General features: G+C 38.6%; 1 protein-coding gene across 1 annotated transcript in view; it reads right to left on the bottom strand.

The window, feature by feature from the left end:
• DNAH9 (dynein axonemal heavy chain 9) overlaps window positions 1-14,325 on the bottom strand; it is a 1,128,006-nt gene that overhangs the window by 125,699 nt on the left and 987,982 nt on the right. The window contains exon 65 of the mRNA XM_029600235.1: window positions 1,338-1,529. Coding sequence (XP_029456095.1) covers window positions 1,338-1,529 — 192 coding nt within the window. The remainder of the gene's footprint in view (window positions 1-1,337; window positions 1,530-14,325) is intronic.

Below are 14,325 nucleotides of genomic sequence, written 5' to 3'. Positions count from 1 at the left end.
GAGGTCTCATATGAACAGGGACAGGCAGACTTAGAGGTATAGGAGAAGTTATCAATGCACAGCATTGGAGATGTCTTCTCCTGTCTGGGCCCCTTAGGAGGGCAGATCTCCAGGACTTCATCATCAGTGCCAGTGGACTGAGTCAAAAGACTAGATTGGTATTGAAGCATTGTCACTGAAGCCCATTGTTTAGATTTGATAGCTCTCACTCTCACACACACACAGATGCCTAGTCTAGGGAAGTGAGAACCAGCTGTTCTTAGAGGTACTCTTACCTTGCTTCAAACTTGACTCCAAAGAGGACAAGGTGGCCTTTGAAACTGAAGGTTTGTGAGTTTAAGTGGATATTTTTGATTATGATTATGATATTGATAGTTTTGATGCAAGTGCTGGATTTAGAATAGTTTGAAAGATATCCTGAAGCCTGAGACTTCGAGGTTCTAAGATGCCAAGAGACATGTTATAAGAGATTAAATAATTTGGGGTATCATGTTCAACTCCTGGACATATGGTGGTTGGGAATGGGACATTTTTCTGATATATGTAGGGCACCATTTTAAACCTTTGGCTTTTTATCAGACATAATTATGAAAATAGGAGTCTTCCAAATCAAGAGAAAACATTTTTAGAGTCTACTGAAAAAATACCTCAGGCCCCTTAAACAAAATGAGGCTAAAGTATTGAAAACAAACATTAAAAGAAAAAGAGGAACACTGATGGTATAGTTTTTTGAAGTGTGAAAAATGCATCTAACTCATTTCATAAAAACAAACTAAATGGACATCATAGCATACATCTCTGCAATGCCACATGTGGCTGATTCATCCTGCTTATCCATGCAGAATGCAAGAAAGCGTTTGCTAATTCACTTTTATTAAGCCAGAAAGATTTACATAGACAGATATATATATATATTTCATTGATCCAATAAAATATTGCAGCCTTAAAATCATCCAAGTATTTCATCCTCCCTGAGACAAATCATTCTAGTCCCTTAAGCAAAATTCAAGGGTCCCAGTGTACCATACTCAGGAGAGATTTGTTCCATGGCCAAAGAAATACCACAGGGATAGCTGAGTTAGTATGTGGGGCTGGTACCAGGCTGCTATCAAAGGTGTACCACATGGCTTCAGCTGCAGTCGCCAATTAAAAGAGGCACTACTGAAACCCATCAGTGCAGGAGAAAACGGGCTCTGAGCATTATATCTGAGAACAAAATTGCTAAATAAAAATATGTAAACCAACCAATAATGGAACCCTCTTTAGAGTATGTATGAAAGAGGTAACTTCTGTTATAGGAGGATGCGCTTCATGTAGGAAATGTGCGTGCGGCATACCTGGTGATAACTGTTGTAGTCCATGTTGCCGGGTAGGAGGAATCCTGGAGCCAGCAGTAGCTCTCCCTCCATCATCTCTGGCTTAATGAATTCCTCTAGATAAGTTTTACAGAGTCGCCTGTCCCAGTCATCTGTGATGTGACCTCCATACATAATTTCCCCAAAGAGGTAACGCAGGTCATCATAGGGAACCTAAACAATCAGTAAGCAAGCTGTGAGGGACATTTATTTTTTGGTATTTACTTTATACTATGTATAGGAGACAATTTTCAAAAAAATTCTTAGCACTTCATTTAGGTCCCTAAGCTTAAGATTCCTAAATTTTGGTGGATTTTCAGTGGCATTTAGAGTAGATGCCTACATTTTCACCTACTCAGCTAAAAACATTCCCTAAATTTAGAATTCCAGATTTAGGTCTGCAATTTTTCTATATTTTTCTAGATTTACACACTCAAAATGCAAAGGCGGTAATTCTGTAACAGCTCGCATAAATTTGAAGGCAATTGCATGCATACATTTCTTTTGAAAATTATCCCAATAAAACTACCAGTACATAAATACACCTCATGATTTGTGCACATTTTTTTCAGAAATTTTCAGCATACTTCTGAAATACAAAAGTATATGCATAAGTGTATCAACCAGCCCCTAGAATGCCTCTGCTTTCTGTGGGTAAACTTGTACACATAGAGAGGCTTGTACATACTTAAGTTCACCCACATAGCCGGTAATGAATTTTATAACTACCATTTCTGAGGGTAAAGCACTGTTTTACCCTCAAATGCCTTTGAAAATTACCCTCTAAACCCCTAACTCCTCCCCATAACCATGTACTATCTAGGAACCTAAATTTAGGGGCCCAGCCAAAGTCAGTTTTCAAAGAGGCAGATTTAAGTGTTTAATTCCAAAAGTTACGCTCCTGAACTCTTTGAAAAGTGACCCCCATAAGATCAGTCTTAAAAATACAGGATTCCATTGCTAAGTTTAAAATGGGTTTAAGACAGTTTAGGGAAAAAGGCAAACAAAATAATTTTTCAATTTAGATTTAAGTGAAGGTACAGAAGTAATTTCCTGAATGTTATTAAAGGCAGCTATAATTCTTTTCCAATTCCAAGAATAATGAACTTGCATTAAAAGTTCAGTTTATGAATATTTGGTGAGTTAAGCCTTCTGAACTATGAGTTTAAGGGAATATTAGCACTCTTTGGACCAAGTATTATTAGAAAGTAAAAGGATTATGACAAACACCAGAATGATTACATTATTATACAACTGTATAAATAAAGGCCTGTTATCCATTCCATCCTTGGTATCGGCAAGACTAACATCTATAAGAGAGAGAGCGCTATCACTAGCTGGGCCCAAAATTTGGAATAAACTTCCAACCGAGTTAATATTAGAAACAAACGTGGTAGAGTTTAAGAAAAAAATCAAAACATGGCTATACCAACAAGCTTTTGATGAAGGTAAAAATAGGGCATAACAGGTATGATGTGGAATAACAATTGTCCTCTGGCAAGAAACAAAAGCAAGAAAATAGAACATACCATGAATGAAAGGCATGCAACTGTCAATGTCATAACTGTCCATATGTGTGATATGTTTAGGGACTATAATGTAAACTGTAACCAATTTTAATAATGTAATAGTAACATTGTATACTGTCTGTTTTATTTGATGTATTTTATTATTTTAAATACTTGTTAACCAATGTAAACCGATATGACGGGCCCCACCAAATACCGGTATAAAAAATGTTTTAAATAAATAGACTGTATGCAAAGGTTTAGGCACCCCTAGTCAAATTGTACTTTTCAATGAATCTGTAAGTGAACAGAAGATGAAACAACCTCTATATGGCACAAAATTAAACATATAGTACAATGATATGAGAAGATATATCTCAAGATTCCAACAATAAATTCATATCTTAATATAAGGAATCTAATTCATTAATAATGTGATTTATTAACAAAATATTTTACAAAATGTTTACAAAAGTGCTCATTATATACAGTATGCTATTCATATGTTAATACAATAAAAGCAGAGAATGACGAAGCTACTATATACTCAGTAAACATAACATTATTGTACAATATTCAACCACATACATTCATCTCCATACACAATCAGTCCTTATCAACATTCACTCAGCCTCATAACTGTATTAACAATAAATCAAAAATCATATAAATAAAGATGTTTTAAATCATTGCAATAAATAACTTCAATTGAATCCCAACTTCAATTGAATTGTAACATCAGACAGGACCCGCTATGTTTCGTCTTGATAAGGTTTTTTCAAGGGACATCACAATCAATTGACAATATATTGCATCTCCTTCTTGAGTGTATAGGTGGTAGGCAGAAGAGTACCTTTACCATTTAAATTTTCTGATGGTCCACAGTCACAAAGATGTAACTGGATTCCTATAAACAATGTTTTTAAATGTTATTATAGTCTCTGGACATATCTACACCACCAAACTACAATACCTAAACAGTTCAACATGTAATCTTACTCCGCTTCTATTCACTGCCCCACCGTTGAATGTTAAACTGCACATCTATATCCTCACAATTTGAATGGACCATCTGCCACTAAAATGGATAAAAAAAACAAATTAAAACCAAAATCCAATCTTTATTCTTATTAACAAGAACATACTTGCACCCCATAAGCAACCAGAAACTAGAATCTCAGCTGCTTACTGAAACACAATCTCCATACTAGATTCACTTCCAAGTTTCTGAGATGCTGCGCATGTGTATTACCACTATTAAATATTTCAAACTAGCCAATCACAATGCTTTTCCCGAATCCTATGACCTAAAGTAATGCCGGCCAATCTGTTTCACGATTTAATTTGTTAGGACTAAGGATATCCCACTCAAAGATTTGTTGTTGTTTATAAATTAAACTTTGTGAAATTTCCCTTCCATGAGAATGAGAAATCTGTTTTACAACACAAAAATTTAGATCTTCCTCTGTATGGGAACATACCACCCAATATTCAACCAAATGTGCTTGTAGGATTTGAGAATGGGATAATGTACACATGCCGGTTAGACAGATTCTTTTTTTTTTTTAACCAATAATCAGTAAGTTCTCTCTATTCACATATAAAGCTCATTTAAATGCTTTATGTGTAATCTTACATATATATATACCCTTTCAACAAATCAAGATAATTTAACAGTTTGCATTCATATGTAGACAAACATAACCTCCTTAAATATAAGAATTGTCCAGCTGGTATGTTCTCTAAGTTATCGGGGATGAAAACTTGTGTTGTGTAATACTGTATTTTTATCTGTCTCCTTATGGTGAATTGCAGTAAAAAAAACTAATTCCTTTACTAATTACAATATCCAAAAAGGGAATCTTATTTTGAGAAAATAGATCAAACTTCAAATTACAATCCAGTATGTTAATTCATCATGTAAATTCTAACATCTCTTTTGTCCCAGACCATACTAAAAATACATTGTCAATAAAATGTTTCCACACAACAATGCAATTGAAATAAATTCTTATAAATACATTTAACTTCAAAATAATCCATATACAGACAGGTTACCGATGGGGCCAATGGAGACCCCATTGGTATGCCTTTAATCTGGTGAAATATCTGATCTTCAAATTGGGTTAACACAATCGAAGACCATTTTGCCCATAGTTCCTGACAAACATCACTCATAGCAGATTTACCCAAAATAATCTTAATGATATTTAATGCCTCTCCCAGTGGGATGTTTGCATATAGAGCATTTACGTCAGTAGTAGCCAACCACCAATGCTTTTGAACAGGATGAGTTTTCACAATATCATCTAAATGTGTGATCAAATGGGCCGAATCTCTGATGTATGATCTTATAGAAGAAACAAGTTTGTAAATAATTGTCCAGAAATTGAGCCAATGGTTCAAACAGCAGTCCTCTACTAGACGCTATAGGATGTCTGGGGGGGAGCCTCTAAGGACTTATATATTTTGCCCTCAAAATGCACAACTGGCAAGAATGGGTGTTCCTGACATAAAAAAGAGCGTTTGTTCCCTATAACTTTATGTTTCAGCACCCTAAGATAATGTAAATCATCAATTGAATATCACCCATAGGATCAGAATGTAATAAAGTATAAAATTGGTTGTTCTATAGCTGACAATAAGCTTCTTCCCTATATTTCTGTCGATCCATATCCACTGTTCCTCCACCCTTATCCACCGGTTTTATAATTATGGTCTCATCTTCAGCTAACTCATTAATAGTGACCCAATCACCCTTAGTTAGGTTTTACTTTATCGGAACATGCTGTTGCTCCATAGTATAAACATCTCTCAAAACCAGTTGTTCAAAAACAGTAATGAATGGATCTATAGGTTCTGGAGGCATCCATCTTTATTTCTTTATAAACTGGGATGCATCCTGATGGAACCAATGTTAGAAAATTTTTTTGTTATCTTTAATGGGCAAAAACATTTGAAAAGGCCAATCTGTGTTATCGTGGCATGTGTGAGCTATCCTATTCTCATATCATATTTCTATTAAAAATACAAAGGTAGATTTTAAAAGCCTGGCACGCGTAAAAACGGCCACAAATGTGCGTAAGTGGGCCACGCTGGAGCTACGTGAATTTTAAATTGATGGGAAAGGCGCACATACAATGAGGTACACGCACCCAGAAAAACTAGGTGGAAAAGGGCAGGGCATGTCCAAGCTCCCCTTTAGGCTCAGGAGTCCGGGGAGAGAGAGAGAGAAAGACTATTTATAAGGCTCAGTCTAATACTGTAGCTGAGTTGACGTCATCTATCTGGGGCTGCGGCTAGATTCTCACCGCAGTCCCTACTTAAACATGAATGGTGCGCGCGTGCGAGCCTAGGGAGGGGCAAGGCGCGAGTAGCAGCATCTCTCCATGGGCCATGCGGAGAGGCCCAACGAGAAGTGGCAGCAGGCCCGGGAACGCCATGGTCTGTGGCAAGGCTGGAGGCACCGGGGGAGGCCTGGGGGGAGGCCTCGGGGGAGGCCCGAGGCCACATTAAAAAAAAAAATATTGCACCATGATACTGCTGCAATAGTTTGCCGGAGAGAGGCTCAATACTGCAGAGAAGCCCAACCTCCCATGATATTTGGCCCCTCCTGCAATAAACTATCACAGTTTAGTGAATCTCCCTACAAGTTTTATAATCTGTAAAGAATAATCTGAGGTAAGTGATACAGGAATCTGCAGGAAGGGAGGTGGGTGAGCAATACACAGCAAGAATTCACTGGGAGGGAGCTGGAATGAGTGATAACAGGAAGCTGCAGTTAGGAATATACAGCAGGAATCTGTAAAGAGGTTGCTGGGGTAAGCAATACACAGTAGGAATCTGCAGGGAGGGAGGTTAGGTGAGTAATATGTAGCAGGTATCTGCTGGGAGGCAGCAGGAGTTATACATAGCAGGAATTCGAAGATTATGCAAATGAAAATTCTTGGCAACAGCTCTTTAACGACAATCACGTTAAACATGTCTAGATTCTAAAGCTTTCAGAAATACATAACCAAGGTTGCATGCATGGCAGAAACAGTGCTTTCCATTTATACTTCAGAGCTGGAACATTTGCCATAGATTGCTGATTAGCTCTATGAACTTTCCACAGATTCCAATGGATTGTGATGTACCAAAATGAGCACATACTACACTGTTATGTGTTTACTTGAAAGATTTTCACATGATGTCAAAGTCTTACCTCGTAACATTGTACCTGTTCTGCATCATCATTCTGGGAGCCGGATAAGATGCATGCAGCATGTGAAAGGAGGGAGGAGAGGAGGAATGTAAATAAATATCAATGCAAATGGACAGTAGAACAGCATAGATTATTACAGCCTGAAGAGGACCTCCTGTTCCACTGCAGGAGTGTCAGCAGGAATGGTGTGTGGATGGGCACATACAATCTTCCTGCTGACTGCTATTCCTGGTAACCCTAGGGATAGATTAAGAAGACCCTAATCGGATTTTCAGGAAGATGGGGAGGCACAAGGAAGTGAGGATTCATCAAGTAAGACTGGCATTGCAGGGGATATTTAATAACGTTCCAGGCTAGAATTCTATTGCAAAATTGGAAGCTGTCCAAAAATGTTGGGTTTCAAATCCTTAGTACATTATAAACCACCATGGGGCCTTTAAGGCTGATAGGGTAAAAAGGACCTCAGTTTAATGGGTCATTTAAAAGATGAAACTGTCAAACAGCAAAGTGTCACAAACACTATTGCAGGGAACCTGGGGAAGTATGCTTGGGCACTGTGTCAGCATTAGCTCAAATACAGTGTTCCCCAATCCTCTCCTGGAGGCCTACCTATCCAGTTGTATTTTCAGGATTGCTACAATGAATATGTATGAAATTAATTTGCATACTTTGGAGTTCCAGTATATGCACATCTCTCTCATGCATATTCACTGTGGCAATCCTGAAAACCCGACTGGATAGATGTGTCTCCAGAAGATGGTTGGAAAACACTTCCTTAACATCCTGATGGAATATTGGTTCAGTGCTGGTACAGAAGAAAGATTGCTCCTAATATTGTGCCATGGTAACAGTTTAGATGGTACTTTTTCTCAACCTAGTGATCCTAAAAACATCCTTAGTGGTCTGGTTTTCTGGTCATCCCTTATGAACACACATGATATATATTTGGATATAAAAATCAGATTGATGTATGCAAATACAGTATATCTCATGCATATTTAGGCATATCCTGAAAATCAAAACAAGTAAAATGCTTCAAGGACCCGATTGTGTATCACTGCCCTAACACCATATTGGGGTATTGGATCAGTATTGGCTCTGACAGAAGAGTGCTCTCTAGTACCATCAATGAACATTGGTTCAGTCCTTGTGCCGAGTACAACATTTCCTCTAATACCATACTGGGTAAATAATGAATCAGATGGAAAGCAAATTTTAGAAATCTCCTATTCAAGTACTGGCCAGGTCATACTCTACTTAACTTCTGAGATCTCATCCAGTCATTTATCCACAATTAATGCAGCTCACATCCAGTGTTTGTTATAAAGAATACTTTGGGCAACTGCAAAACTGAATACGAAAATTAGGCATGGTATACTACAATAAGGAAGGATGGGAAAATAAATGCATACCTTAGAATGAGAAAGGCCAGAAATGAGATGGAGAAATAACAATATAGGGTGTTTATTTAGAGATCCTGCAGAGTTCACTAAAGCTTCATTTGAACTAAACCTGAACTTAGCTGAGCCCTGTATGACAACCTAAGAGATGCCATCCTTGCTGCATTCTAGTAGCACCACAAACTAACATTCTGAGTACATTTATATAACACGTACAGTGCAGGCAGCAGTAGTACAAGCATTTCTCATTTCCAGAATTCTTAAAACAACATAACAATATGAACATGGATGAGCATTACATATTCTGAAATCTTCATGTGACTATAGAATCGATGAAGAATTCATCATCCTAAAAAATAAGCATTTGCAGAAATCTATATATTTGGCATATTAGGAAAAGAAATTATCAGGAAAGAACAAATTTTCCCTTCCTCTTCATCCAGCCAGACCAGTTCAGACGCATAGGATATACCCATCAACAGTGATTGGCCCCATCCCTGGTGTTGTCATTGGCCCAGGGTGCTGTGGGTGCTCATAGGCACTAAATCTCAGTGAAACATTTCTAACACGTCACACAAAATTCATTATTCCTGTTCCTCTTTTATTTTTGATCATAGGCAGCCTTTAACAACTATAACATTGTAAAATGACATTTGTGTTACAACTTTGTAGTTGTCTATCTAGACAGACAGGCACTATAAGCTAGGTAAAGATGCTGAGCCACATGATTGTAGAACATTTTGAACTGAAATGAGATTGACATTCCATCTAAAAACAGAGAAGAGGTCAGTTTACATTCTATCTAAGATTAGAGAAACATATCTAGAACTAGAACAAGGGCAAGACTAATTGACATTCCATATAAGACTATCTAAAATATTCTTAGAACAAACACAAGGTTGCTAATGCCTCCTGGACCGGATGGTATACACCCCAGAGTTCTGAAGGAACTAAAAAATGAAATTTCAGACCTATTAGTAAAAATTTGTAACCTATCATTAAAATCATCCATTGTACCTGAAGACTGGAGGATAGCAAATGAAAAACATGCTAAGGATGACAGCACCTCTTTTGAATAAGTCTGAATATAGTAGAGCCGTCTTAGCCGTCTTCCACTTCCCTTTCTCAAATTCTCTCACTTTCACTTTCCTTTAATCCTCTCAGATCCAAGGACCAAGTATCTAATTTGAAGGATTTATTTATTTATTTACAAACAATTGATCTGCTTGTTTCCAAAAATGGGCTGAAAGAGGATTATAATCATTTTAAATCAGACTAACAGATACAGTAGCAGTAAAATACATTATAATGTCATGTGCAGTTGATTGTGCATAAATATCCTGGCACAGTGGATATTACTACTTTACTAATGAATAAACTGGAGAAAAGGCATGGTGAACTCTTCTTCTTTTCTTGGTCTCTCAGGGCTTGATATTCCAGAATTTACCTCCATGGGGGAAAGTAGCAATAGAGAAGGAACAGAGGTGGCATTCTGCCCCATACAAAATGCCTGATGCAGACATTTAAAAAATTCTGCTGAAATACAAACCAGGCTGAAGAAGGAGCTTTTCCTTGCATCCAAGGAAAGAGGACCCAGCTCAAACTCCTCCCATGTGGGAACTGGCTGCATCACCAATCCTTCCAATGCAGCCCCCCTTAGTGCAGGTATTTCCACTAGCCATTCTCCTGTTTCTCCACATGTCCATGGCATACAGATCTTCCTCCTCCCACCATCTGTCCCCATCCACCACACTGTGAGCAGAGCATGGCTTTTTTTTTTTCCCCTATGCTCGAAAGGAGCCTACATTGCTCTCCTCACTGCACAGCCTTTGAAATAAAAGCATTTGTGTTGAGAAAAGCACTTCTTTTTTTGAGGAGGAGTTGTTGTTCCTGTAGGAGAAAAACAGAAGGGGGTGAAAAACCACAGACCATAATCTGGAGCCCTAATTCAGCCCTCTGGCAAAGGCTATACTCAAATGAGGGAGGAAGCACAAGGCTTTCATCTCAGGAGCTGCCCATACAATTGCAAATTCTTTTCATCAGCTCTAACTAGGCCTCAGCCATAGTAGGACGTTTGCCTACCATCTACTAGAAACAGAGAATACTGGTAGACTAAGGTCAGCACAGAAGCCTATATAGGGTAACATCAGCAAACCTGTTAGTCTCTGTCTCAATCTGCTGGTCAGTAGGCATAACCTGTATGTCTGGACTGGTCTAGCTGGCTGAAAAGGAATGCCCAGTTGATGCTCCACTTGGGTACCTCCTAAAGATGAGTCTGAAGCGCTGCACTCAAGGGAGTCCAGGATATGAGAATCCACCACAGATTGATGCATTGCTGCTGCTTCTCAAATTTTAGAGCCTTCTAAACATGATATATCACATCCATCCTTGTGTTCACTGGAGCCAAGGAATGGGGGCTTTCCCATATCCTCATCTGTACTTCCTGAATGATCTCATGGACTGGGACTGCCATATTATACTTAGGGGGGCTCACAAATTGGAGGATGCCCAACATCTTTGTTTTGAATTCTTCATTCTTCTGTAAAGTAAATGGAATGGCCTTCACCATTCTCTGGATAAAACTGGCAAAGGAGAGGTCCTCAGGAGACTCTATCCTTTCCCGTGGAAAACAGGTGCTGGGGGAGAGACTTATTGACTTCCCCTGATCAGAGAAGACCTCAGATTCATAGCCATATCCTCAGGAATATTCTGTCTGAGCCTGACCTGCAGGTCGGGGGCATGGACCTGGATCTCAACTACCTAGCAGACAAGGTCTCAGAGAAGGGAGCATTGGTCTGGTGGGCCATAGACCCCAATGAACTCCTGTGTTTGAAAGTTTCCTCCCCCAATTGATTAGAAATTGCCATCCGTCCAGCAGTCACTAATGTTCATTCAGATCTGTGCCGATCTGCTACGCATCAGCTGGGATTCCACTATCAGCTCGACATCTGTCTGCAGGGACACCGATGTTGTTGATGCAGTAGTACCCATGCTCCACATATTTCTGTCCAAAGCCTGCTAGATTTTCCTATCCAGCTCCTCCTTAAAGGCTGTTGATGCCAACACAGCCTGGAAGGAAGGAAGAGATCACACCTTCCTGGGATACCAGAGGTGTATCTGTGGCTAGCACCTGGACCCTTAAGAACAGATGTGATTCCCAGAACTGTACAGAGGATGAGTTCTGCTCACAATGGAAGCTTTCATGAGAATGTCCCAGGATATATCTTCTCACATTATTTGGGGGTTCATCCTATTAAATCAATAACTTGACACACACAGTGCCCCAGCATAGAACAAGTACAGACGGGCAGTAGTTGTACAAGCTTTCCCCACAAGTAATGCCCCACAACAGAGCAGGACAGGTACAGCCCAGGTAGTAACAGTGCAAAGGTCCTCCCTCCTCCATACACACCACCTCCAGCACAGAACAGGTACAACACAGGCAGCAGAAGTTCAAGTTTCTATTGTACACATGCTTCCCCACCACAGATAAGGTGCAGCATGGACAGCAGTAGTGTAAACCTTCCCCATTCACACTATTTATGTATTTATTTATTTAAAACATTTAATAACCACTGTATTCAATGTCCTACATGGTGTACAAGTAAAACAGTCATAAAAATCAAACATTACCAATTAAACAATATGCTCTATAGCAGTATCACATAGCAGACAAATTGTGAGGACCTTCAAAAGCCCAGGCTCCTAATGATTTTGACCCTGCTGTCCAAAAGCTTGGAGAAACAAAAATGCTTTCAATTGATTTCTAAATGTTTACAGACAGGTCTTAGCAATTAGATGCAGTGAAATCAAATTCCAAAGCTGGGGACCTGTTATTCAAAAAGTTATCTCTCTCATTTCTGCTAAGTGCAACAGTTTCAAGGAAGGCACATCCAATGATTCTGACTGGAAGACCTTAATGGATAAAGAAGTCTATATAGTTTCAAAAGGGAACAATGCTTCAGAGTTTATAGCCTTATGAATTAACATCAAGATTTTGAAGCAGATCTGAAAATGAATAGGGAACCAATGATCTCTTAGTTTGGTACCAGATAAAAATCTCATAGCAGTGTTTTAGACAATTTGCAGGGTTCTAATGATGGAAAATGTATTTATTTATTTATTTTTTGTTTTTTTATACCGATCTTCCTACATTAGATGCAAATCAAACCGGTTTACAAAGAACAAAAACTTGCCAGACGGCCTTACATGGAACAATGAACATTTAAGCAACTTTAAGTAATAGTCAATGAGAAGAAAAACTAAATATACAAATTAAATTACATAGTAATCAAGGTAGATAAGAATTGGATTGGATTACATAGTAATGAAGGTCATAAGTGATAAAAGTCCAGTAAATGTATAATTCAAAATTTGTTGTTCTTGTACTAGGCTTAGTTAGGGAGAAGGTATGTATAAAAAGGAGTGGGGAAAAGCGGAAGACATAAATGGAATGAAATAGAATAAAATAATAACATAAAATAAAATAAAAATAAAATAAATAAATCAAAAAATAAAATAAAAGGGAAAGTCAAAAGAGTGACTAAGGGTCTCTTCAGAGGGAACCAGAATAAATGAAAAAGACTAAGATTAATAACAGATCAAACCATATAAGGGAGAGAAATAAACAGAGAAGTGTAGTAAGAGATGTAGAGAAAGCTTTAAGCTAACAAGATGGTTCTGGAAAGGCAAGCTTGAATAACCAAGTTTTAAGTTTTTTCTTAAAGGAGATAGGGCAAATCTCTTGTCGGAGGTCAGGAGGGAGAGTGTTCCAGTTAGAGGGACCAGCGGTAGAAAAGGCCCTTTTTCTTAGAGATGTTTTAGCTTGAGGGACGAAGAGGGTACTAAGGTAAGCTCTTCTCAAAGGTCTGGTGGAGTATTTAGGGCGAATCTGGAAAGTGAGATCGAGTGGGGCAAGATTATGTAAGTTTTTGTGTATGATGGTTAGTACTTTGTATATAATTCTATATTTGATGGGGAGCCAGTGGAGGTGGTACAGGATTGGAGTGATGTGATCCCTCTTTTTTGTATTTGTCAAAATCCTGGCAGCTGAGTTCTGTAACATTTTAAATAATTGAGCACAAATGCCTGCAAAACAATTCTGAAACTGTCCGAGGGTAAAAATGGTTATAGCCTCTACAAGAGAATTTTAAAAAGGATTTCCTAAGCACATTCTTTACTTGGTAGGGTAAAGATAGTGACACGTCTAAATTACTCACCTGCTGAGATACTGTATGGGAACATCGTACTCCTCAAAATGAAATGTTTCAGTGATTACATCTGATGCAAATTGCAGTAAGATCAAAATTTCTGCTTTGCCAACGTTTGAGACCAGCCTATTGTTCCATAACGAACTATTAACCGCAGATCAGTCCAGACTCCTGGGTTCTGCCTCCTTGACAGCAGATGGAAACAGAGAAAGTTTCACTGACACTATACATAACCCACTGTGCCACCCACAGTCCCTTAGTATTGACCTGTACTCAAGCCAAAATGACAACAACCATAAATTTCTAAGCAAGCTTCTAAGCAAACTCGCTCCCCTCCAACATGCCAGAAGAAGGTGAAGTTGCCCAAAAAGACAATGGAAAACTCATTTCCCAAATTTAACATAAGCGATCAGCATTGAAAACCTCCAACGCACTATTTACAAAGCAACAGTATAAGCGGCAGACTCTCCCCTCCAGTAAATGGGTGGGTCTCTGGACTGATCCGTGGTAGTATAGGAACAAAAATTAGAAGGTAAGAACCAATTTTCCTTTCCCTGTACGTACCCAGATCTATCTAGATTCCTGGGATATACCTAAGCTTCCCTTAACTCGGGTGGGACGTGGAGAGTTCCGCTCTTAGAACACTCT

This window comes from Rhinatrema bivittatum, chromosome 4 (assembly GCF_901001135.1).
Source record: "Rhinatrema bivittatum chromosome 4, aRhiBiv1.1, whole genome shotgun sequence".
NCBI lineage: Eukaryota > Metazoa > Chordata > Amphibia > Gymnophiona > Rhinatrematidae > Rhinatrema > Rhinatrema bivittatum.
This window is presented reverse-complemented; position numbering and strand designations above follow the sequence as displayed.